The 26650-nt window shown below is 33.9% G+C and overlaps 1 protein-coding gene across 2 annotated transcripts in view; it reads left to right on the top strand.

Moving 5' to 3' along the window:
* LOC126811919 (activating signal cointegrator 1 complex subunit 3) overlaps positions 1 to 26650 on the top strand; it is an 86313-nt gene that overhangs the window by 15833 nt on the left and 43830 nt on the right. For both annotated transcript variants that reach the window (XM_056099143.1, XM_056099144.1), the window contains exons 12-30: positions 1752 to 1908; positions 2262 to 2353; positions 2861 to 2995; positions 3242 to 3433; positions 3722 to 3946; positions 5463 to 5582; positions 6020 to 6184; positions 6621 to 6707; positions 10059 to 10235; positions 10742 to 10967; positions 12609 to 12763; positions 14224 to 14322; positions 14645 to 14813; positions 15169 to 15389; positions 15907 to 15992; positions 16273 to 16439; positions 19188 to 19333; positions 19573 to 19693; positions 21278 to 21420. In XM_056099143.1, coding sequence (XP_055955118.1) covers positions 1752 to 1908; positions 2262 to 2353; positions 2861 to 2995; positions 3242 to 3433; positions 3722 to 3946; positions 5463 to 5582; positions 6020 to 6184; positions 6621 to 6707; positions 10059 to 10235; positions 10742 to 10967; positions 12609 to 12763; positions 14224 to 14322; positions 14645 to 14813; positions 15169 to 15389; positions 15907 to 15992; positions 16273 to 16439; positions 19188 to 19333; positions 19573 to 19693; positions 21278 to 21420 — 2883 coding nt within the window. The remainder of the gene's footprint in view (positions 1 to 1751; positions 1909 to 2261; positions 2354 to 2860; positions 2996 to 3241; positions 3434 to 3721; positions 3947 to 5462; positions 5583 to 6019; positions 6185 to 6620; positions 6708 to 10058; positions 10236 to 10741; positions 10968 to 12608; positions 12764 to 14223; positions 14323 to 14644; positions 14814 to 15168; positions 15390 to 15906; positions 15993 to 16272; positions 16440 to 19187; positions 19334 to 19572; positions 19694 to 21277; positions 21421 to 26650) is intronic.

Raw genomic sequence — 26650 nt, 5'->3', positions numbered from 1 at the left:
TGGCTAAACGACAAAGTCAACTTCACCACTACCAACCAGTTAACAAATGTTAAAGCAGTAAATTACCTGATAACATTTTACCTTTCTACAAAACGGTCAGAGGAGCAAACATGCCCGCCTACAGGTAGAAGGCGATTTCTTAGAATCAAGCCACGCAGGCAAAAAATCCTACCGTCTTAATTCAGACTAAGAATCTATACTGGCAATACATTCTACAGAGCATGTGCCACTAAAGAATTCTGTCTCACGATGATCAAAATACACATCCAACATCTAGAACAAACTTGCCAGAAGATCAATGAAGATCTGCTAGAACCTTTGTGACCCTCGTCAACTACAGGAAGCAGAACAAGCCGTCTCTGCAGTGATCGAAAGAGAAATTTTCACAGGAAAATCTAAACTTCAACCCTGCTTCAATCGACTAAGCCTGGGATCTCAAAAAGAAGACCCCTTCCAAGGGAAATACTTCCTCAGTAAAGGGAACACGTTCAACCAACCCCGTAGCACGAGCCTCTAGGTTCAACCACAACAACAAAAGGTACTGCTCCAGGTCCTCTTCTCGAAAACGAATTCCACACACCACCAAAAACGAATCCAAGATCCACCATATGATTCTAGAACTTGTTAAAAATTTAAATTTTAATCAAAGTAGTAATGATTCTGCTAATAAAACTTTTAAAAACTATACCAAGTCGTTTGTTGTCAATCAATCTCCCTAAAGGGGGCTTAATACATCACATTACTTCGTCCTCAGCAATGGACTTGCCTTTAGCCCAACACTTATTGGAATAGACCGTAGTAAAATACTATTAGACCTTAGAAGCTTAATCCATAAAATGAGAATCACCTATCATTTCGCGAAAACACCCTTACCCTTCTGAAACATTCCAGTGGAAACTGGACAAAAAAATTTGCACCACGGAGCACCTGGACACCAAACCCAGGAGCAAACCTGAACTTATAGATCTTCTTTAGAGTTATCAAACATCAATTGCTCAACACAGAGACTATCAAATTCAAAAGAAATAGCCTCTCTAAATTAGAAAGAGAGACCATTGTCTAATTAAAAATGAACCCGGATCTCATCATTAAAAAAGCTGACCAGGCCGAAATGACCAATTTCTTAACTAAAATCTACCAATCGGGACATATCACGAAAAAGGCCTTATCATAGACGACCCTAGACCAGGCCGTTTCTACCTTTTACCAAAAATACACAAATCTTGTGAACCCGTGAAGTCCCGGGCAGACCCATCATTGGTGGGAATGGAACCCCCACTGAATTCCTCAGTAGTTTCATAGGTGAACATATTAAAGATATTATCCCTCGGTACACCAGCTTTATTAGAGACACTTCCCACTTTATTCAAAGATTACAATCCATCGACCTCGCCCGAGAAACCGATGTTATTTTCTTTACCTTGGATGTTACCTCCCTCTACACCAACATTCCCACCAACAAAGGCTTACGGGCGTAGCCAAAAGCATACTCACACATAAACCTGATTGGAGAATCCATCCAACATACTAATCACACTCCTGCAAACCGACAGACACACACTCTTACCTTTCCTACACCGCATGCCACTCCCCTCATATCAAACATAAGAGACCTAACAGCCAATTTCTGAGTCTCAAACGCATCTGCTCACACCACACAGATAAAACCAAGTTTAGAACTGGGTAGCTATTGATATGGGAGTTAATAGGTGTTATATAAATTCATTTTAATTTTGGTGTGTTTTTTGTAGGTTGAGAGTTCACAGAGTATGATACGTATTGTAGGATTATCAGCTACGTTACCTAATTATATAGATGTAGCTAGATTCCTTAATGTTAATCCATATGTTGGACTTTTCTTCTTTGATGGCAGATTTAGACCAGTTCCTCTTGGACAGACATTTATAGGTAAACTGATGTTATTGCATATTGTTGATAACATATTTTTTAAGACATCATTCTAAAGATGGACCCTAGACTGTGTTGTGGGGATAGAGCGCTACAGACTCTTCAATTTTGTATGCATTTTATTTTAGACATAGAATGATGTGATAGACATTTTAAACGTAGAATGATGTGATGTTTCCAGCATTTGGTGAATTTCAGTTGCCAAATCATATTAGCACTTGACAGTAGTCATAAATTGTATGACTTGTATCAGGATTAAACTTTATTTATTTCCTCATTTGATGGACTTTAAACGTTGAAAAAATAGACAATGAAACTAATACATAACATACATTTTTAATTCGTTATTATAGGTATAAAAACAACAAACAAGGTACAACAATTTCAAGATTTTAATACAGTTTGTTATGAAAAAGTTATAGAAGATGTTAGAAAAGGACACCAGGTTTGCTTTATTATTTAATTTTTGAAAGTTATGTACTGTCTGATTTTATTTTTAACCCCCTCTAGTTTAAAAAATTCTTATTTATATTCATGGTATCTCCAAACGATCTCAGTTCCTTTTGATATTGGCATATATCAGACTGTTATGGACACACTAGAGGTCACAATTTTGATCCGATTTTAATGTATAACCCAAAGATCTTGGTTCCTGTCGATATTTGCGCAGATAGTGTAAAAGTATGTAATACCACAGTTGTGGACCCTCTAGAGGTCACAATTTTTGTCTGATTTTGATGAAACTGAAAATATATGTTTATATCCCAAAGATCTCGGTTCCTTCCTGGATTAGGGACCCAGACTGTATAAAAAAAATCACGTTTTATTTTTTAGGTTGTTCTCTCTCTATCCATCTCTTGCAAAATGTGGACATATCTTGCATGGCAACAGCTGGTTGATATAATTAGATATCTAATCACAAGTTTTATTTCAGTTATTTGTTTTCTTCTAGGTGATGGTGTTTGTACATGCTCGTAATGAAACAGTACGAACAGCCATGACTTTATTAGAAATGGCTAGAAATCAAGGCGATATTCAATTATTTGCTCCAAATAACTCTTCAAGATATGGTGACTTTCAAAAATCAGTAAGTTCTCAGGGATAGCTTTGTATTAGATTCTATATGATTTTTAAGAAATTGTTACAAAATTTTATTCCTAATTTCACTCTTTTATTAGATATATGCTCAATGCTGATACTAAGAACACCAAATGAGTACAAGTAACTTTACAAACTTAATTCAAATAAAGTAAAAATTTATTGTCTTTATCATATATAAAACCATTTTTAAGAGGTACATATGCAATATTCAGACATGAATCATATTTTCTAGGCATCTCATTCAAGAAATAAACAGTTAAAGGAATTGTTACCAGAAGGTTTTGGTATACATCATGCTGGTATGTTACGTCAAGATAGAAATCTAGTAGAGAAATATTTTGCTGATGGAATGTTAAAGGTGATCTGTTGTACAGCTACTCTAGCTTGGGGTGTTAACTTACCAGCACATGCTGTCATTATAAAGGTAGGTTACTCCTATCTGCTTCACTGGTTTATTCAGTATATATTCTTTGTAACATTCTCTTGAAAATAGGCCATTGTATAAAATTTCAATTAGTTGTTGCAAAAAGTCGTAAAAGAAGTGTTTTTCTTCAAACATTCAGACAGAAATTTGTTTGGGACAAGGAACATGGCTACAATGTAGACTTCAGTGAAGTGTTCAAAATGAGAGCCAATGTTATAATATTGAATAAGATATCGTTTGAAATACATTCATTCCTAGTTACGTTGGTAAATATACATTTATTTACAGGGGACACAACTATATGATGCTAAAAGAGGTTCATTTGTTGATCTTGGCATATTAGATGTTATGCAGATATTTGGTCGAGCTGGACGACCTCAATATGATAAGTTTGGACATGGTACCATTATTACTACACATGATAAATTATCACGTTATCTCTCTCTCATGACCAGACAGAATCCTATAGAAAGTCAGTTTATAGCCAGTTTAACTGATAACTTGAATGCAGAGGTAGGTGATCTAGACTAGCCATAGTCGGCTATATTGATATCTTTTCTATTTTTTAATGTCCTGACATTTCAGTCAGCCTATTCCATGAATGGGGGTGAATGTAGTTGTGGATGAAAAGGTGATTGGATGAAAATATGATGACAGGTGACAGGGACCACCCCTTGTAGCTTGCACTGACATTGTCACTCAAAATCAACTTTGGTCCACGCAAAGAATGTACAGGTTATGAAGAAATGATTGCCTAATCCCCAGTCATTGAAAACAGCAGTCATTTTAATAATGATATTTATAAATTTTTATAAAATACATGTATTCAGACTACTGGAAAACAGTCTACAGGTGAACATACTTTTACTTGATTATTCAAGAGTTGTTCCATCTTGTGTATCAAATTTCTCTTCGTCTTTGTTATGTGTGGTTCATTCATTATAGCAATCTTAGAAAAAGATGGCTTGATGTTACGCGCACCTGATCCAGGCAACATTCAGCAGTACAAAATTGTAAACAAAATTGAATGCAGAAGAGAATATGCAGAGCGATAATCAAACAAATGATCCTATTTATTTTGATCTGGATGAAACTTATACGTACAAATAACTGACAACTTCACTTGGTTTCTCAATAAAACGATAAAACAATATCTTGGAAAAAATCTCAATTTCCTTGAAGTTTTTTATTCTTCTTTTTCTCCTGACATTTCTCATCCCTATTTCTTTATACATTATCAACAATAACTTTCCACTTTATGCATTAAAAAGGTTGTTTAATATTTTACAAAGTCATTGCATTTGTAAAACTTAAACAATTAAAATAAATTTTGTTTACATGTTATAACAAAAGCGAAAGTAGAAGGTTAAATCAAAAATGATTTCCAGCTTATTGATTCCCGATTCGAGACGCCAGACTTTCTTGGAAAATGCCGGTGACCTACTTATTGTTTCTGACAACTTTGGTGAGGGTATTTCTGGCACTTTAAATTGTCTGAAATTTATTTGTTTTTGCGATAGTTCCCTGACTTGGGGTTTGGTTTGGCCAAATAGCGTTTCCATTTACTATTGTTGGCAAATTTCTACATCAAATTACAACGTGATCACCAAGCTCATTTTGATCTTGCTTGTTTTCAAGTTTTTCGTTTCCATTTCTTTTTAATATCATCTTTAAGTTCCGAAGTTAGAAAAATTTAACACCTTGTCAATGTTTATATGTTTTTTTCTTCCCAAGCACCATTTTGTCAACTATTTTTGTTTAGAAATATTATCCAATGTAATGTTGGGCTACACCAGCATCTGTACTGCTGGAAGTTGCCCGAATCAATAATCGTTTTACTTTCAATTTCTATAGTAAAGGAAATAGATGCTATTTTAGAAAACTGAGCAGATGAATAAAACATTTATTAAATGAAAATATACATTCATGAGATCTGGATGAATTCAAAGATATTACTGAATCCATTTATGTACTGATTTTGAAAGTTAATAGAGTGTTTGTTGCTCATTCAATGTTATATCTATTTCAGATAGCTCTTGGTACTGTTACAAATGTTGAAGAAGCTGTTAAATGGATTAGTTATACCTATTTATTTGTTAGAATGAGAATTAATCCATTAGCATATGGTGTACCTTATACAGCTCTGGAGGTTAGTGCAGATTGTCTTTTGTGATTTGGGGGGGTTGGATGGCCGAATGGTTAGCACGTGTGCGCTGTATCATAAGGTCTGTCATTGAGTCAACTCACATGGTTTCAATTCCCCAGTTGTACGTGGTAAGAAGTAGGGTCACCTGGCCAACCTTGTGGGTTTTCTCCGGGTCCACCGGTTTCCTCCCACTACTAAACACCACTACGCGCAAGCGAATTATTGAAATAGAATTGAACCATACATTAGTCCTGAAATGACCTAATTTGTGTCGAGTGGACGTTAAACCCCATCTCTCCCTCTCTCTCACACTCTTTCTTTTGTGATTTCTTCTACATGTATTGCAATGTCATTTTGGCAGAAACTAAGAAAATTGTAGTCTCACACTTATGGTTGACTTCTTTAAAATTTTAATTGGTATTAATTTTCTGTATTTTCAGACTGATCCGAGGTTAGAGAAGTATAGATATGACTTAATTGTGAATGCTGGTAGAAAGTTAGATAAAACTAAGATGATCCGTTTTAATGAAGCAGCTGGATATTTTTTCTCTACTGACCTGGGTCGTATTTCTAGTCATTTCTACATTAAATATGATACAGTAGAAGTAAGTTCTATTTCTGATAATTTCCTTCATATATTAACTTGTTGATTACAAATGGGATGTTGTTTCTGACTCAATGTTGATAAGAAATGCTAGAAATTCAATCCCTGATTCATAATAAGAGTTGTCTTCATGAGCTTGAACTGTGTATTGATATTGCGTGAATTTTGACAATCATTACTATATTTTAAATGTTATAATATAATGAAAGAATTGGCCTCAATTGTACTGTATTTTACTCAAATACTGCAAATCGTCAATCATAATTCTGAGAATTACCAACGAAATAGCAAATGCACACCTAATAATTTATCAAATATAATAGAATTGAATGCTTCACATTAAAAAAATGAAATTCATAGCAACACACACATGACACATGACATGTTTGTTTAATTAAGATAATTCTATATTTTATGTTTGATTTATTAATATACAGGTTATTAATGAATCATTTGTATCGCTTATGAATGAAGCTGATATATTAGCTGTTGTTTCTAGAGCTCAAGAATTTGATCAGATTAAGGTAAAATATAATAGTATGATCATAAATATGAAGATTAGAATAAACTTACATTTAGTTTTTATCAAGTATGTGTTGCCAAATTTTAATTGATGTAGACCAGGGATTCTGTATTATCTCTATACGATTGATGGGTCAAATTTTAGAAAGAGAAAACCAGATTGCCAGCAGTCACGTAATTTCGATAAACATAGCTTGTTGTAAACATCATAATAATGTATGCCTTCTAATATGAGTCTACCACTTCAGTACATTTACTAAGACGTCACTCACTTATCATTTTTACGTTCAATTTTTTTTATTTTTTTTTTAAAAACTGTCTTAATTTCAGTACCCATTTAAGTCAACCTTCTTTAGGTTACACTCATTTTATGATGCCTTAGTTTCTTATTGTCCCCGCCTTTTGAAAAAAGCAGGGGACTATTAAAATAGGTCTGTCCGTGACACTTTTTGGGGGAGGGGGGGGATACAATAACTCTTCTTCTAATTGAGCTAGAATGTTCAAACATGGTGTAGGTGTTTATTAAGTGAATGCCTTGATGGAGTTCGAAGATGAGCATTTTCTGCATAGGGTACGCAGAGATAAGCAATTTGATTGGTTGATGCTTTGGGACATGATAGCTTTAGTTCCAATTAAAGATACATTATGTAAGATTTAGATAAAGAGCTAGCCATTCTTGCTATAATAGTTTAAAAATAGATAATAATGTAAAATGAATAATTTAAAAATTTCATTCAAATTACTCTATTGCGAGCGAAGATATTTGCCTTTGAAGGTTTGATAAGACGTGTGCAATAATTTCAACCACCGTACTAGTTGTTCGAAGCTAAGTCTCACTCCTCCATTTTTACCTTAAATCAAAATATGGCTGAACTGTTCTAATCTATTTAATATCGGAGAAATCCGATGCCATTGAGAGTTGATGTTGGACTGGATAAGTTAATTAATGTCTAATTAATAATTTAGAAAACATTTCAGGCCTAAAGAAAGACCTGCAATAGGCATAATGTATGTTTAAATGAGAGTGATGAAACTTGGTGTATAGTTTCATTACATCGATACCTTGACTAAGTTCAATAGTGTAAGCAGAGCAATAAGCAGTTTGAATGGTCGAAAATTTCGAAAACAAAAACACTTTCCTTCTAATTAAGGTAGAATGTTTAAACTTAGTGTAGGGCGGAGACTATTAAAATGGGTCTGTCCATCGGTCGGTCTGTCCGTCACATTTTTGGGGACAAAATACCTCTCCTTCTAATTGAGCTAGATGGTTCAAACTTGGTGTAGGTGTTTATTAGGTGAATGCTTTGATGAAGTTCGAAGATAAGCATTTTCTACTTATTGCAGAGATAAGGAATTTGATTGGGATCCAATAACTTTAGTTCTAATTAAGTGAGAGTGATGAAACTTGGTATATAGTTTCATTACATCAGTACCTTGACTGTGTTTCCAGAGCGATAAACAATTTGATTGGTCGAGAAATAGGAACACAATAACTCTCCTTCTAATTGAGGTAGAATGTTCAAACTTGTTGTAGGCATTCATTAGGCGAATGCCTTGATGGAGTTCGAAGATGAGCATTTTCTGCTTAGGGTGAGCAGAGATAAGCAATTTGATTGGTTGATGCTTTTGGACACGATGTCTTGGTTCTAATTAAGTGAGAGTGATAAAACTTGGTGTATAGTTTTGTCACATCATTAGGTGAATGCCTTGTTGGAGTCCAAAATTGAGCATTTTCTGCTTAGGGTAAGCAGAGATAAGCAATTTGATTGGTTGATGCTTTGGGACAGGATGGCTTTGGTTCTAATTAAGTGAGAGCAATGAAACTTGGTATATAGTTTCGTCACATCAGTACCTTGACTAAGTTCGATAATGAGCATTTTTCGGTTCAGGGTAAGCAGAGTGATAAGCAATTTGTTTGGTCAAGACTTTTGAGCTCAACAACTTTGATTCTAATTGAGTGATAGTGGTGAAACTTCGTGTATAGTTTTATTACATCAGTACCTTCCTAAACAAAGTTCGATGCTGAGCTTTTTCTGCTTAGGCAAAGATGAGGCTTCAATTTGATTGGTCAAGACTTTGGAACACAGTAATTCTCCTTCTGATTGAGGGAGAATGTTCGAATTCAAACCTTGTGTAAGTGTCTATTAGGTGATTGCCTTGACAGTGTTCGATCATGCACATGTTCCACGTAAGCTAAGCAGAGATGGGCAATTTGATTGGTTGAGACCATGGAACACGATAACTTTAGTTCTAATTGGGTGAGAGCGATGAAACTCATTATATCAATACCTCGACTAAGTTCGATGATAAGAACTATCTGCTTAGGCTAAATAGTGATAAGCAATTTGATTGGTCAAGACTTTAGAACATAACAACCCTGTTTTTAATTGAGGTAGAATGTTTAAATTTGATGTAGATGTTCATTAGTTGAATGTCTTGACTGCGTTCAATAATTAACATATTCCACTTAAAGATACATTATGGGAGATATTTATAGAGAGTTGGTCATTCTTGCTATAACAGTTCAAAAGTAGATGATGAAAGAAGAATACATTGAAAAATTCAGTCAAATTACTTTATTCTGAACATAGTTATCATCGTTGTAATATTTGCCTAGAAATGGTAGCGAAATGTGTCTTCACCGTCGCCGAACGTTTGATTGACAGGCGTTAACTCCACCTACATATCTCGATTATCAAGTAAAGTTTAAATGGCATACGGAAACGCTTTACAGCGGCCTCGCTAAGTACACTCTATCATTTAGCCTCGATCTAACTGACGTATTTTCATCAGGTTACCCCTTATCTGATTTAATCAATTAGTGAAATCCTATTTAAATCCGAGCTGTAGCCGAGCCATCCGTGGGTCTACAGAGTTGATTTTGGTCTTGTTGTTTAAATAAAGATCTAATTTATAATTTCTATAACATCTGAAGCCTAAATTAAGACTTGCAATAATCAGATTTAGCTCTTGCATAATGCATGTTTAAGCTAAGCAGATCTGAGCAATTTCATTTGTTGATGCTTTGGGACAAGATAACTTTGATTCTAACTGATGGAGAGTGATGAAACTTAGTGCATAGTTTCACTACCAGGTACTTCAACACCTTGACTGAGTTTGATCGTGAACATTTTGTGCTTAGACTAAGTTTGATTGCTCGATACTTTTGAAAAAGATAAGTGTGCAGTTAATTAATATGTGTTACCTATTATCTTGGGATTTCTGCTGGGGATATCATCCTCACTGTTGGCTTGTTTTATAGAATATTCTGTATAATGATATTAACCAAATTGATTTGATCTCTCAATATCTTACTGGTCAATTTATTGATAATGTATGTTTCATATATAAAGGTTAGAGAAGATGAAATGGTAGAATTAGATATATTATTGAATCATGATTGTGTAATGGATGTACCAGGTGGTAAAGAGAATACACATGGTAAAGTCAATATCTTGTTACAATCTTATATATCACGAGCACAATTACAGAGTTTCTCACTTATATCAGATCAAGCTTATGTGGCACAGGTAAGATACTATTTGTGTTATTATTTGCTATACTATTTTAATTTAGAAAAGAGTATATATTATTCAAACTGTAATAAGGAGCCATGATGGCTAAGTGAGTGAGACGCTGGCTCGCTAGTCAGAAGGTTGCGGGTTTGCTTCCAGTGTTGGCCTAGAAAGTTCATCGTGATTTTCTGGCATGGTTTCTCCTTTTTCAGGGGTGCAGGACGGAGGGCCTGACAAGGACAGCTGTCTAGTCATTCGGATGTGATGAAAAACTGAGGTCCCATGCACACTTTGGCATGCACATAAAGGATCCCTTGGCAGTTGGAATTCGTAGTGCTGCTGTCAGGGCAAAATCTTCATTAGCCCAGTCGGAGCAGAACAGTAGGACGTTGAACTGTAATAGATAAGAATTTAACAAAAAAATAATATGGATAAGTCTAAGAGGATATTGCTATAGTTTGCATTTTAAAGACTTAGTCACACTAATGAAACTTATCTGTCTTTTGATTTTATCCGTTTAGAATGCTGCTAGAATAATACGAGCATTGTTTGAGATGGCGTTGAAACAAGGATGGCCGTTGATGGCAAGTCGCCTATTAATGTTATGTAAAGTGGTAGATAAGAGATTATGGGGATGTGATAGTCCTCTGCACCAGTTTCCTCTTCTTAATCCTGAATTAATATATAAATTAGAAGAGAAAAACTTAACAATTGACAGACTTAGAGATATGGATGCTAAAGAAATAGGTAGGTGCATACTCCTATTGTTTATTGACTTTTTCATAAGTAGATACAGTAGACTCTATCAATTCTGACATCGTATGTGATCGATGCAATATGCAGGATTAGACGGCATGTCGAAATACTCGATTGCCTCAATTATACCAGAAGTATTATCGTACCTTCAAAATTTTATTGTATCGAACAATTGCATAACAAAACACAATAACATAACAATACATGTACATAACAATTTACTTTCAATATATATAATCATCTAAAGTTGATTGTTTTTGGTTCTGGTTTGAATATTGTAAAGCGGAGTCCTGCACTTGGTCTTCTAATGAACGAATGCTATCAACCCAATGTCCTTAATTTGAGCGAATGGTTTCAAATCGTGTAATATGTGTAGACATTTAGCAACATTAAATCTGTTGACACTGCATCTTCTTTATCATCTTCGTCTTCAATTAAAGTTACCTTTAATAATTTGCTGTTCTATATCCATATCCTCATCATATTCCGTCGGAATCCCATTGTCGAAATTGATAAAATCTCCTGTTGTGTTTGAAGAAGGTACCAAGGATTTGATTATTTTTGCAAGCGGTATATTGTCATCTTCGTCATCAGAAGATACACCAACCCGAATAAATAGCATTTGTCATCCAAGCCTTATGATGATTGGCCGACCAATTGACTGACAGGTTGTGTTTGTCCACGCCCTTAGGCCACTTGTGCGTCATTCTGTTGATGATGTCTTCAAACTTAGCATTTGAGTAAAGTCGTTTCTTACTGCTGTGAAGTTATCGGCATACTTCTGTTTGAATTTTGTTTTTAAATGTCTAATTCCATCTGTGTAGGTCAATGGAACTTTCTCAAAATCTGCTATAATTTGCTGCTAGTCAAATCCGTACGGGTGTGCTTTGCAGGATGATCACACGTTGTGAACACAATATTATAAAGATAGTGATTCTTCATTTTGCAATTTATATATAATGTCACTGTATTTGATGTGAGATACTCACACATTTTATGCTCACAGATAATTGATTGGTGATTGCTTGTCGGTTAAGACCCACTGATTGAAGGCCGGATTATCCAATGTTAATTGAACGCAAATCGTGTGATGGAACTGCTGATTGATGTCGTAATTCGGAATATTCAGAATCCGGACTACTCAAAACATTTTTGGTTGAAGTAATAAGGAAATAATTCAGGGCATGACAATGATGATGGATTTCAGAGAATGCCGTAGTATATGTATATATGTTGATTCGGATTAGTACTTTAAGATATTTTAAGGGATTTATAATTAAAGTCATTTGTATATAACATGATTTGATATGATATGAATGAATATTTCCTGCTTGTAATGTAACTGACGAGGAAAGTGTTTTAGTGTTAGGTGTTTTTTTTGGTTTTATCTGCTGGTTTGGCTTCTGGGTTTCTATTTGATTTTTATATGTGATGCGCTTTTTTTTTTGCATATACTAATGGATTCAGATGACACATAAAAAAAAAAACATGATTAAATGTTGAGGTTAGTAGTGCATGTAAAATATCCTTTAGCGGATAGATTTAGAGAAGAGTAGATGCAGTTTGGTCAAGAATTCTCCACCTGAAATATTATGTTGACATAAGTGTTAAAGACCATGCCTTTTGTTACAGGTCATATGATACATCATGTTAGAATGGGTAGCAATATTAAAAGATGTGTAGAACAAATACCAACATTAAGTCTTGATGCTACAATACAACCTATAACTAGAACAGTACTTAGAGTTAGATTAAATATAACACCAGAATTTAACTGGGACGACAAGGTAAAAATATACAATTTTTTCTTTCTAAGTTATGATCTGAATGTAGAATTTTTGTGTGTTTTTATACGCCCACATTTTCATGTGGAAGTATCTTGCTGTCTCCTCCTGTCTGTCCGTCTGTTTGTCCTTTCACAGTTTGTTTGTGAACGAAACTTATAATATAGGTTTATATCCCAAAGGTGTCCATTCCTTTTAATATTGGCATGTATCAGACCATAACTTCATGGATTGTAGCCGCTGATTGTATGAAAAATCATGCTTTTAGCTTGTGGACAATTTTTTTCCGTTTTGGATGAAACGTAAAAGATCGGGGTTCCTTTTGATATTTGCGCATATCAGACTGTAACTTACTGAATTTGGCCCCTGATTGTACGAAAAATTGCATTTTTAGCTTGTGGACCCTTTAGAGGTCACAATTTTTATCCAATTTTAAAAACCGTTCAAATCTGAATCAATATATACCATTACACCATAATGAGGGTTGCGTTTGAATTTCGTGAAATGAAATGAAATAGGGTTTAACGTCCTACTGTTCTGCTCCTATCACTAGGGACCGGGTATCATCCAGATTTTACGAAAAAAGGAAAGAAACTAACACTGTAACCCAGGTTTCGTTTAATCTTGTGTATCTAGCACTAATTTCTTTCACATCCGTTTAATATCCAATCTTTGTTTAACAATTTCTAAAAACTGTTTAAAATCACCATAAATCGTTTAATTTGTACTTCCGTATCATCCGAAGGACTAGACAGCTGTCCTCTTCAGGCCCTCCGTCCTGTATCACTGACAAGGGGGAACCACGCCGGAAATTCTGGATGAACTTTCTCGGCCAATGCAGGGATCGAACACCCTACCTCCAGGCTAGCGCGTCATCGTCTTACCCACTTAGCCATGTGATCCCCCTGAATTTTGTGACCGAAACTGCCTGACAAAATAGTCACTCACTGTATGCAAATTGTGTAAAAGTATGTAATACCATGGTTGTTGGCCCTCTTGAGGTCACAATTTTTATCCAATTTTGATGAAACTTGAAAGATATGTTTATATCCCAAAAATCTTGATTTCTTTCGATATTTGCGCATATTGGACCAGAACTTCCTGAATTATAGCCTCTGATTGTACTAAAAATTGTGTTTTTAGATTATGGACCCTATGGATGTCGCAATTTTAATTTTAAAAAATGTTCATATACCGTATATCACTGTTAAGGTTGAGTTTGAATATCGTGAAAATTGAACCGCAATTGGTTCCTTTTGATATTGACACATGTCGGACTGTAACATCCTGGATTATGGACCCTTATTGTATGAAAATTGCTTTTTAGCTTGTTCTCTGTCCTTCTCTTGCAAAATGTGGGCGTATTTTGCAAGGCAACCACTCGTTTATTTTGTATTAAGGGGAGAAACTTGCTCATTTTTGGGGATATAAAGTTTGGATTATGTTTATATTTTAATTTATAGGTTCATGGATCAGTAGCAGAACCATTCCAGATTTGGGTGGAAGATCCTGAAAATAACCACATTTATCATTCTGAATATTTTATGTTACATAAAAAACAAGTAAGTAGCACATTGTATTATTTTATCCTCTTTTGAAGAATCCAGAAAAAGGGAGTTTAATAGACAACTCAGAAAAAACAGTTCGACAAAATGTGGATAGAATATGAAATAGCACACCAATAAGCTTATAGCAAACAAAGTGCTAACACAAAATTCTAGGGGGAGTATAAGGGTTAATTCATATAATACAAAATCTACTACAAAATTTATTTTTTGGGGTGTTCCATAGAGTTGTATCCCATTAATAATTTTTGGGAAATTAACATAATTCTGCATTTAATAATTCCTTTGTAGTAAAATCTTTGTTTTCTAACTGTAACAGGTAAAATCTGGTGATGTACAGACATTAGTATTTACGATACCTATATTTGAACCATTACCTAGTCAATATTATGTTAAAGCTGTATCAGATAGATGGTTAGGCTCTGAATGTGTTTGTGCAATATCCTTCCAACATTTGATATTGCCAGAAAAACATCCGCCTCACACAGGTATTGTAGTACTGTATATATATAAATATATATATATACTTTTTTAGGGGCTGATATCTCATCTAGATCAAATCACTTGTACATTTTGATTAGCATACAATTTAGGTACAAAAATAAAATTTGTGTTTGATTTTTATCATGAAGATAGATTATATGACTTTTTCTCTTTACATAATAAAAATCTACTGTTACATGATTTTTGGAAATTTGTACATTTGTCTTTTAATTAGAACTGATTGTGCTTCACTTTTATTTGAATACTAAAAGAAATATTTCTGGGAGGCTTTCAATAAGATTAAACCTAATTAAGATAATATATTGGTGAACAGTTCAAGTATTTTTTGTTTGTTTTCAGAGTTATTAGATCTACATCCTCTACCAGTGACTGTATTAAATGATCCGAAATTAGAATCATTGTATAAGTTTACTCACTTTAATCCTGTGCAGACTCAGATCTTTCATACGTTATATCATAATGATTGTAATGTTCTACTTGGTGCTCCAACTGGCTCGGGTAAAACAATTGCAGCAGAGTTAGCCATATTTAGAATCTTTAGAGAATACCCAGGTTCTAAGGTTAGTAGTATAGTTTGTCAATATAAGTTAAAGTACAAATGCTTCATAAAACCCTGTCTTTATTAGCTTGGTTGGTACAGAAAGTAGGATGTTCAAACTCCATTTCATTGATTCACAAAAGTGTCCTTTTTTTCAACTGTTTAATCAAGGCCAGTCTATAATTTACATAGTCTTCTTGTTGTGGTAATTGTTAGCCAATATTCTCACTTATTTTCAAATTAGTATATATATACATTAAGATGTCGCGATGTTGCTTTATGTGGGTGGCTGGTAAAGGTGGATATATACAAGTTCTGAGTTATGAATATCAGTATGAGCAGCTGAACTAATTGACCTTTTAAAGCACATGAAAGATATTTTCAGACATTCCATACTTTAGAATTTTACAGTTTAGTTATTCAATATTTGTTCTTTTATTGGTGAACATTAGGAAGTATTTATATTTTGTTATATTTTGCTATAATAGAATATTAATATATCCACAATGCAGGTGATTTTATAACATCTTGTTTTATAGGCTGTTTACATTGCTCCTCTAAAAGCCTTAGTTAGAGAAAGAATGGAAGATTGGAGAGTTAGATTTGAACAGAAACTTGGTAAAAGGTATAAAGTTCTATTAAAAGTAGAAATGTTTTGTTAATTCACTGTAAAACAAATCATGTCCAGTCTTTACATCAAATAACTTGACTATAACCTTGTGTATTCTACATACTCAAACATTTCTTAAAAATAGCATTTGAAAACTTGACAGAGGTTACATGTAAATCATCTTAAATGTTACAAGCTCTACATTAATGAATAATGATCCATTACTTATTACAATTTCAAATTTTTAAACATATAGTAATTTAGGTAAATAAATAGAAAATTTGATTTTCCAAAGGGTTGTTGAACTGACAGGGGATGTAACTCCCGATATGAGAGCTGTAGCTAAAGCTGATCTAATTGTTACCACACCAGAAAAATGGGATGGTGTTAGCAGAAGTTGGCAAACCAGAAATTATGTTAAAAGTGTTAATTTATTAGTTATTGATGAAATACATCTTCTAGGTAAGATTTTTATTCTATAACCTTGTGTTAACTTGACTAAATATACCATATTCGTTGGGGGGGGGGGGGGGGTCAAGGCGCTTATCTTCACTGAATAAATTGATAGCCTGACATTTTCTGGTATTATTGACCATTGCTAGATTGTAAACAAAATTTCCTAAAAATGTAATTACTCTCTGGTAATTTTCTGATCTGCTCTCTTCAGTCCAATAGTTTTTATTTGGGGGATATCTAAAGAACCACTAAAGATATCTTTTCAATAGAGTTGAGTCGATCAAAGGTTACAACATTGGTATCAGCAGATAGATATTTGCCGATATTCAATTGTAGAGAAATTATGAGGTGGCTGAATTTGGTGTATGTTTTTTGGAGTTAGTAGTTGTGCCTTTGGTTAAGGAATTTTCACTTACTTTTTGGTAGACAATTATATCTGGATCATATTCAAAATATCTTAAAGATACCTGCCCGCATACAAAATGGGTGGTTTGATGATATATTTGGACCAAAAACATATTCAAACTAATCTATCCAAATTTTGCTTCAAATTTTTTTCAAAACAGTGTGTTTGCGAGGAAATACCAATACCACAAGCTATAAAAATGTTTGTTTTCCGTGACTGGACTGTCGCGGTACCTAGCGACAAGTGCAAAGCCGAAGGAGAATTCATTGCATATACATGTACAAGACGATGTTGTCATTAAATATACCTTCCTGCATACAAACTGGGTGATTTGATAATATATTTGGACTAAAAACATATTCAAACTAATTAATCAATCAAAATTTTACTTCAAATCCTTCTGAAAACATTGTATTCCCAAGGGAATACCCCGGGCTGTAAAAAATCTAATAAAACAGGTCGTGTTTGTGTCACGTGTCTTGGCTGAAGCAGTACCTAGCAACGGGTGTGAATCCGGAGGAGAATTCATTGCATCTACAAGACGATGTTGTCTTTAATTGCTGTCCATTTATCATAAATATCGAAGCCTAATTAAATTCTTGTATTATCCACTGCCCACGTCTTTTTCCATGGTTTTTTTCTCAGAAACTGTTGTACTCTTAAGCTCACGTGTACATCAAAAGCTCACTAATGCTGCGAGATCAGACAATCTTCACATACTTTTATTGGAAATCACCACCTGATAAATACTTTTGTGAGAAAGTATCTTTAATCGCTGTCCATTTATCATAAATATCAAAATCAAATGAAATTTTCGGATTATCCACTGCCCACGTCTTTTTCCGTCGTTTTTATCTCAGACACTTTTATATGTTTATGTTTCTAGTCTGCTCACCATCAAGTTTATCAACATATACATCAAGCGCTCCCTAATGCTGAGAGATCAGACAATCTTCGTGTGCAACCTTTGATGTCACGCGGGCAGACAGCCCTTAATCGTCAGGCTCCCAATTAGTGACACCCTCTCCTTTTTGTCCTGTGCGCGCTCCATGGGTGTTTTTCAAGGAATCCAGTATTTTTCTAGAAAGATTGGGTGTCTCCGCTTTCCATATATACCAAAATTGCCATATTTTTATTGGAAATAACCACTTGATAAATACTTTTGTGGGAAAGTATCTTTAATCAACAATCTTCAGATGAATAATTTTGGTTTGTACATTCGTCAACTTATTGGTATGGATTTGCTTGTCGTATTTAGATTTTTCTGGTCATTTGAAGCAGTTTTATATTTGCAACATTTATACATCTAGGACTGAATTTTTTGCCTTTTGAATACTTTGAGAATGTAAGCAAACACTGCGGGTTGTTTATAATGGAACTCAATTTTTATGTTGACTATAACCAGGTGACATTATTTAAAGAGAACGAAATCTATTCAAATCACAAGTCTTAATGATATGACAGAAATTGAGTTTATTAATATAGATAGTATCAATTAATGTCGAATTTTGTGACCACGGTCTATCTTCATGAGGTTTGAGGGTAAAATGTATAAGATTATCTAGGTTTAACCATAGTATAACCAGAGTACCCAAATTGTAGAAAATGTTCATGAATTCTTACTGGTTAAACCAAGTTAAGAAATGAACCAAATCTCTATGACCTCTTCAGAGAATATAGAATTCCGCCAACATAATAATTTGAAGAAAAGAAAAGAATAAAATAATAATAACAGCTACAAATTGATCTTTAAAATAACAGCATAAATACTAATGACCAACAATACTAATGATGAAAAGATAATGAACATAACCAATCAGGAATCAAACAGGAACATAACCAATTAAGCTTTCATAACCATTAACCATACCAAGCCTGAAAAGAGAAAAATAAAACCCGACAAAGTATCGCAAGGCAAAAAGGGGCGGGATTTGGGCGGGAAAATTGATGAGTTAAATCAAGCAAAAATTTGACAGGGTCTTCTTATAAACGATAGCAGTGAAAGTGAGGCTGGGCGGAAGTCGTCTGTATTTCGTCACAGTCAACGTGTGAACTACGTAATTTATTTTCCAAATACGGTCATGTCACGTGACGTGCTATTGCCCAAATATAGTCAATTTACCTCCGGTATGATCACGTGATCGATCACGTGACCAAACAGGATCCCGTTCCTAAAATAAACACAACTATGGGCTAAACCATAGTTGATATTATTGAGTTGCATAATACTATTTGCTAATTACTCACAACTCATAGTATTTGGCTGTTGATTAACATTAAAGCCTAAATTATCTCTCCCTGTATGAGGTCATAGGCTGTGGATGAAAAATTCACCTTTATTTCTTCAGGTGATGATCGAGGTCCAGTTTTAGAAGTAATTGTTTCAAGAACTAACTTTATATCATCTCATACAGAAAAACCGGTTCGAGTTGTAGGCCTATCTACTGCTTTAGCTAATGCTAGAGATTTAGCTGATTGGTTGGGTATTAAACAGGTATAAATCATTTCTTGTTGTGGTACTCAACTTTTATCAAAACTTTATTTGAACTAGGTGGGTTATGTTTTTTTCTTCCAGATTGCCTGACATCACATGCAACTGTCTTTTGGATATTGTTGAGCAGTAAGGCTTCCTTGTCTGATATGTAAAATTAACAACCAAAATGACCACCCAAATTTTCTTAGATCATACAGATAAATATAATTTGAATAGTTAATGACTATTTTTTTTTCCAGATGGGGTTATTTAATTTTCGTCCATCTGTACGTCCAGTACCATTAGAAGTTCATATAACAGGTTTTACTGGTCAACATTATTGTCCTAGAATGGCTACCATGAATAAACCTACATTCCAAGGTGAGAACATGTTGTAAAAATGATTTATTATGTCTTTAAATAAACTCAAATTATTAACATTAGCATTTATTAAGGTCTAATTATAATATAATCATAACAATTTAAATCTTTGGCAATATGGGAGTGCGGGAGTCCTCTCATGTTCAGCATAATATAACACAATGAGACAGGCAAGCCATGGCTAGGCAGTAGATCTAGGCCTACCTGAATTAGAGACAGGTAAGAGTAAGAAGGCAGCTCCCGAAGGAACCGAAGGCAGCTCCCAAAGGAACCGAATTCAGTTACCGAAGGAACCGAAGGCAGCTCACGAAGGAACTGAAATACAGAATCACAGAATTTGATGCCACGGCAGCTCCCGAAGGAACCGAAATACAGAATCACAGAATTTGATGCCAGGATTTCCTTGGTTACTAATTTAGAACATCGTGTTTATCCAATTTGGTCTAAAATTGCCGAAGCACATTTTTTGGGGGATAAAATTAAGCAGTAGCTTAATAGGATGCCTTCGACAAGTAGAATCCTGTTCTCCAAGAATGGAATAAGTAACAGTATGATATGGTATTGAAATGTAGCAATATCAACATTTATAATAAAACTGAAACACAGTCTTCGATTATTTAACAAATTGAAATATTTAATCTAACATTGGAACATTTAACAGTACAATGGTCAATATTGGAATATTTATAGCATAGGGATATCTCAAATCTGATAGCTACCATTACTTGTGTCAGTTTTCGTAATTAAATATCACAAAGGCTGGAGGTGGGGACGAAGGAGGTTGAGCTCCTTTTTTCGGTTGTCCTGACGCTAGCAGACGACTTCTGAAAGTGAGGCCGAATATGAAGACAAGGCTGAATATGAAGGCGAGGCCAAATATGTAGGCGAAGCCGAATATGAAAGTGAGGCCTAATCCGAACGCGATGCTGTGATAGGTTGGTAATTATGGAGGCCTGTACGGGTAATAAATATATGAGCAATTGGTAACTTAATTTGGTTATTTAAAAAAAAGTTACATATAACTCCCACTTGAAATTTCCAGAAAACCACCTGTATTTAAAAGTCTTGACTTTAAAATGTACATGGTACATAGCATATGATAGTTGTTTTCTAGCATTTCTAGCTGAATTACTGAGTATTGTTCTGGAAAATATAATTTCTAAAATAGCTCCAGTGCCTCTTTTGGTGAAACATGCTTTTGAACTGCATTCATAATCTATAAAAAAAATTTTTTTTAAATAGTTTCTGTGCCCCTTTTAGAAAAACATGCTGTTGCACAATAAACTGCATTGGTAATTTACACAAAATTTATGCCTTCAATATCTCAAGCACTGCTTTATGTTTTCGCACAATAAACTGCATATAAAATTGATTAAAATAATAGTTCCAGCACCCCTCTTACAAACCAAATTACTTATTACAGGTAAGCATATCAATGCAACATAGAAAATGTTTACCATACCCATTGTCGGACTATTCACCTCCATTTCACAAGAGAAGGGGGTTAATTACTCTTTCAAAGCCTATTGATTGAATCTTGAGTTTAAAATTAAATGCTCATCTTTCTTACCTGATTGATTTCAGCTGTAAAGACCTATTCTCCATCTAAACCTGTATTGGTATTTGTATCGTCCAGGCGACAAACTAGATTAACAGCATTAGATCTGATCGCATTTTTAGCTGCAGATGAAAATCCTAAACAATGGCTGCATATGCCAGAAGTTGAGGTAAGTCATTTATATTTGTCTTCCATTATGACTACTTTTTTGGATTGTTCATAATTTTTAATTCTCACCAGATTTGTGAAGATTTTGTAGAGAACACCAAATTGTGCTTTTATACACAACACTATATGTGAAAGTATATTGTTGTCACTTCCTTATGTCACTATTTACGTCAGATTTTTTCATAATTTGCAGGATTATTTCTTCAAAGTAATCTCTCCATGTACTAATACATCTTTTCAACGGAATACAGATCAGATTTCCCGTGCTTAATGGGAGAACCCTACTGAAATTTAAAATATTTTAAATGCATATAACTGATTTATGAATTCTTGTTAACATAATACCTGTCAGAGATCTTGATTGGTGGAATTATTCTTTAGGATTTTAGGAAGGACCCTATTGCTTTTTATACACTCATATTTTCATTATGGCCCCTGATCGTGCACAAAAAAAAAAAAACGTGTTAGCTGGTTACATTGTTATACGCCCACGTCCGTTCGCATTTTGTTTGTGAAAACTTTACAGGTCACAATTTTTATCCGATTTTGATGAAACTTGAAATATATCTTTATATCTCATCTCAAATATCTCAGTCGCTTTGGATATTCGCACATTTCAGACCATAACTACTTGGATTATGACCCTTGATTGTATTAAAAATTGCTTTTTTTTTTAGCTTGTTATTTATCCATCTCTTACAAAATGTGGGCGTATTTTGCCTGGCAACCGCTGGTTATCTGATTTTGATGAAAATTAAAATATATGTTTATATCCCAAAGATCTGGGTTTCTGGATTATGGCACCTGATGGTACGAAGAATATTTGCTTCTTTTTTTTTAGGTTGTTCTCTGTCCATCTGGGCATATCTTGTTATTTGACTTTTAGAAAACATTGTATGGCCTAAGGTGTTCTTGACTGTATATCAGATTGGTTATTTTATGTGATTTACAACTAAGTCTCACTGGTTATCACAAAATCAAATCTAGACATTAAAAATGCAACCGTGTAAAACAGTAGGATTAATGGTGTTTTATTCAGGTTTTTATTAGCACATTGCTCTGTTTCCAAATTACGATTTATACCCCAAGAGAATATAAACACCTGGTCTAATAAAATACTAATGTCCATGCAATACAGTAACTAAAATCATTTATTTAATTCCAGAATGAATAATTAAATGAGCAATACAAATGCTTATTTCTTAAATGTACCATTATCTTTAAATCACTGACATTAAATATAGGACTTTAAACAACAAATTTTATTGATTTGGTATCTAGATGATTGAAATTATGATATATTATTTTTTGTACATTCATATTATCATGTGAGCGTATTATGTTGTCTTTCTTGTTCGTCTGAACCGCCCCTTCACATTTCTTTGTGGACACTCTAGAGGCCACAATTTCTGTCCGATTTAGATGAAACTTAATTGCCCCTTATTGAATGAAAATCACAATTTTTATTTGATTTTGATTAATGTTCAAATATATAATTACAATTAAAAATTGAATTCAGTAGTAATCAGACTTTAACTTCCCTTTAAAATTGCCATCACCTTTACTTAAATGGTTGCAAAGCATTTAATACATAAAACATAAAACAAGATTGTAGACCCTCTAGAGGACACAATTTTTATCCTGTGTAACTGAAATATATGTTAAGGACCAAAAGATGTTGGTTGGATAAGTTCAATTTTGGATTGCATCATATTGAAACTTCTTGATTGATGACCCCTACATTTGATGCAAAGAATGTGAGCTTTGTAGTTTGATGAAACCTATTGATTCTCATAATTCCACGACCTTCTGTTCTGGAGTTATCCCGAGTTTCCGGGAATGCAATACAGCCAAATTTCTTGATGAATTTTTATACGCCCACATTGAAATGTAGTCGTATATTGTCGCCACCCTGGTCCGTCCGTCCGGCGTCCACAAGCAATTGTGGACGTCCTAGAGGCTAAAGTCAATACCCAATTGACTTTAAATTTATACACAGTGTTTAAGGTCATGAGACAAAGAAGCCTAATGATTTTCAGCGATTTCCGATAATTACTACCAGAGTTATGGCCCTTGATCACTTTGAAAAATCTTGTGGATGCTCTAGAGGCTACAGTTAATATCTGATTGACTTTAAATTTATACACAGTGTTTAAGGTCATGAGATGAAGAAGCCCATTGATTTTCAACGATTTCCAATAATTACTACAAGAGTTATGGCCCTTAATCACTTTGAAAAATCTTGTGGATGCTCTAGACCAAAGTTATCATCCGATTGACTTTAGATTGATAAACGTTTGCATGGGGCAGAACTAAAAGCCAAACAATTTCTAATGATTTTCAGATAATTACTTAATGAGTTGTTACTCTTAATCAGATTTTAGTGTATTATAAATGTTTTGGGACACAATAACTCTCCTTCTAATTGAGCTAGAATGTTCAAACTTGGTGTAGGTGTTTACTAGGTCAATGCCCTGATGGATTTCGAAGATGAACATTTTCTGCTGAGGGTAAGCAGAAAAAAGCAATTGATTGGTTGCTTTGGGACAGGATAACTTTAGTTCTGATTAAGTGAGAGTGATGAAACTTGGTGTATAGTTTCATTACATCAATACCTTGACTAAGTTTGATAATGAGCATTCTCTGCTCAGGGTAAGCAGAGCGATAAGCAATTTGATTGATCAAGACTTTGGAACACAATAACTCTATTTCTAATTGAGGTAGAGTGTTCAAACTTGGTGTAGGCATTCATTAGGTGAACGTCTTGATGGAGTCCCATGATAAACATTGTCTGCTAACTGTAAGCAGAGCTAAGCAATCTGATTGGTTGATGCTTTAGGGCATGATAACTTTGGTTATAATTAAGTGAGAGTGATGGAACTCCGAATATATATTCATTATATCATTACCTTGACTAAGTTCGATGATGAGAATTTTCTGCTTAGGCTAAGGAGCGATAAGCAATTTGATTGGTGAAGACTTTGGAATGTAACAACTCTACTTTTAATTGAGGTAGAATGTTTAAAGTTGATGTAGATGTTCATTAGGTGAATGTCTTGATGCTTTGGGACAAGATAACTTTGATTCTATCTGATAGAGAGTGATGAAACTTAGTATAAATGTGCGATCAATTAATATGTGTCATTTATTTATTTTGGGATTCGAGGGGGGGGGGGACATCACTGTTGGCTTGTTTCTTGATCAAATGGTAAGGCAGTTTTGGGAACATTGAGGAATGTCAACGTACAAAAGAGATTGTTAATTTAGGCTTATGGAGGAGTGCTATTGATATTCAGAATACGGTACTTCGATCATAATGTTCAGAGTTATTGTGTTGACATTTAAGTCTGGTAAGGAATTACTTGTAAATCGAGACCTCAATGTAATTATCATCTTCTTAACAATAATTAAGAGCTATTTAGTCAGTTGTACTGGGTATTTTTCAAGTGAATAACTACAATGATTAATTTATGCATGATGGTAATCAATATTCTAGATAATTACACTCTACTTTTTGTAAAAAGAGGAGGGACATTAAAACGGGTTGGTCTGCCTTTCTGTCACACTTTTTGGAACACAATAACTCTGCTTCTAATTGAAATAGTATGTTCAGACTTAATGTTTATAAAAATGTGATTACTCTCATCTATTTATTTTGGGATTGAGTCAAGGAATTGATACCTTACTGTGGACTTGTTGTTCAAGATAAAGGAGCACAATACTGAAACACGTACAAGTTACAGCAAATAAACAAGAAAATAGAAAAACAAAAAAAAAATCCTTGACTAAATCAAAATTTTGTGGTCATTTTGTTAATCTTTTTTGTTTAAAATTTAATCTGTGACAAAAATACCAGTAGTAAAAATGCATTTACATGATATTATTCAAATGATGGTATTGGGAGTATTTTTCTTTGAGGTGTATTTGTTTAGGGTGTATATATGTCCGTTATCAGTGGCACTAGAAAAATTGCTAAATGGCACATTTATAATGTTGAATATCAATTTCTTGTCATGTTAACATCCAACTTCACATATACATTGCATTATTGTCATTATGGATCAGTTACTTTTCCGCCTTATGTGACACATGTTGTTTGTAAATAAAAGCTATAATTAGAGATATAGATAAATGTATGTAGGGAAACAGGAGATTTTTTTCTGAATAGTAGTTATATTGTATGAAAATCAATATTATAATGAAAGAAACGGGATGAATATTAAGGTGATTGTATTTTAATGGTGTACACAGGTGTTATAAGTTTGTTGATTACAAATTCATTATGATATATAGAAATATCTATGTGATATTTATATGCATTTATTTCTTTACTTATTCATTAAAGCCTCTGGATGTGATTTGGGGTATTGAAGAATCCCTTGCAAACTACAAGATCTTAAAATTGAATCTCTAAAAGAAATATCAGTCCAAAAATAGTTTAATTCCTTTCAGTTTTTACAAAGATATGATGGATCAAAATTTTGTCAACATTCAGCATCCATTGCAAACGATTAGACTGAATATGGTGAAAAGCCAGCACCACCTGTAACCTTCGCTAAAATTTTTTGGTGGGTTCCTTTATAATCTGATAGAGGTCCTGTGTGAATGTTGTCTTGCACGTAAAAGAACCCTTGGTAGTTTGAAAACTGAAGAAAGTTTTATATTTTTCAATAAATCCAAATGACACACACTCACACAGATAACTTCTATGTTGTTTTCATTTCTTTTCACAGAAAGACAGTAAGCCAATATTTTGTTATAAAGAGTATACAGAATTTGTTAACTGTTTCTTTATTCTATCAAAAGATATATAATGATGACAAAGACTTGCATCTATTTTAGTCAAACTTTGGGTGCCCTCATTCAGGTGATACCCTGAATTAAAATATTTGTTAGTTGCATCACCACTATATACTTTTAAAATTGGTCAAATTTGTGTATTAATATTTATTTTAAAAAATTAACAGTTTATCATGTTTCTACTCTTTCAAGTTGACAGTTGCTCACACTGATTCCGCCAGTGATATCACAAATGCAATTTAGTCTGGCTTTGGAACAGAGGTGTCTTCAAATAATTTTGAAACTAATTAATCTTGGAATAAGGTAAAAATTTCATCAACAAATGTGCGTATTTTTTAAAAACTTGATTAGTGTTAGCTGTCATTGGTATCTGTCTATTAGAGTACAGAAAAAGGAGGACCCTCTCCTTTAACTCTCAAGTTCTATCATGT

This window comes from Patella vulgata, chromosome 2 (genome assembly GCF_932274485.2).
Source record: "Patella vulgata chromosome 2, xgPatVulg1.2, whole genome shotgun sequence".
NCBI lineage: Eukaryota > Metazoa > Mollusca > Gastropoda > Patellidae > Patella > Patella vulgata.
This window is presented reverse-complemented; position numbering and strand designations above follow the sequence as displayed.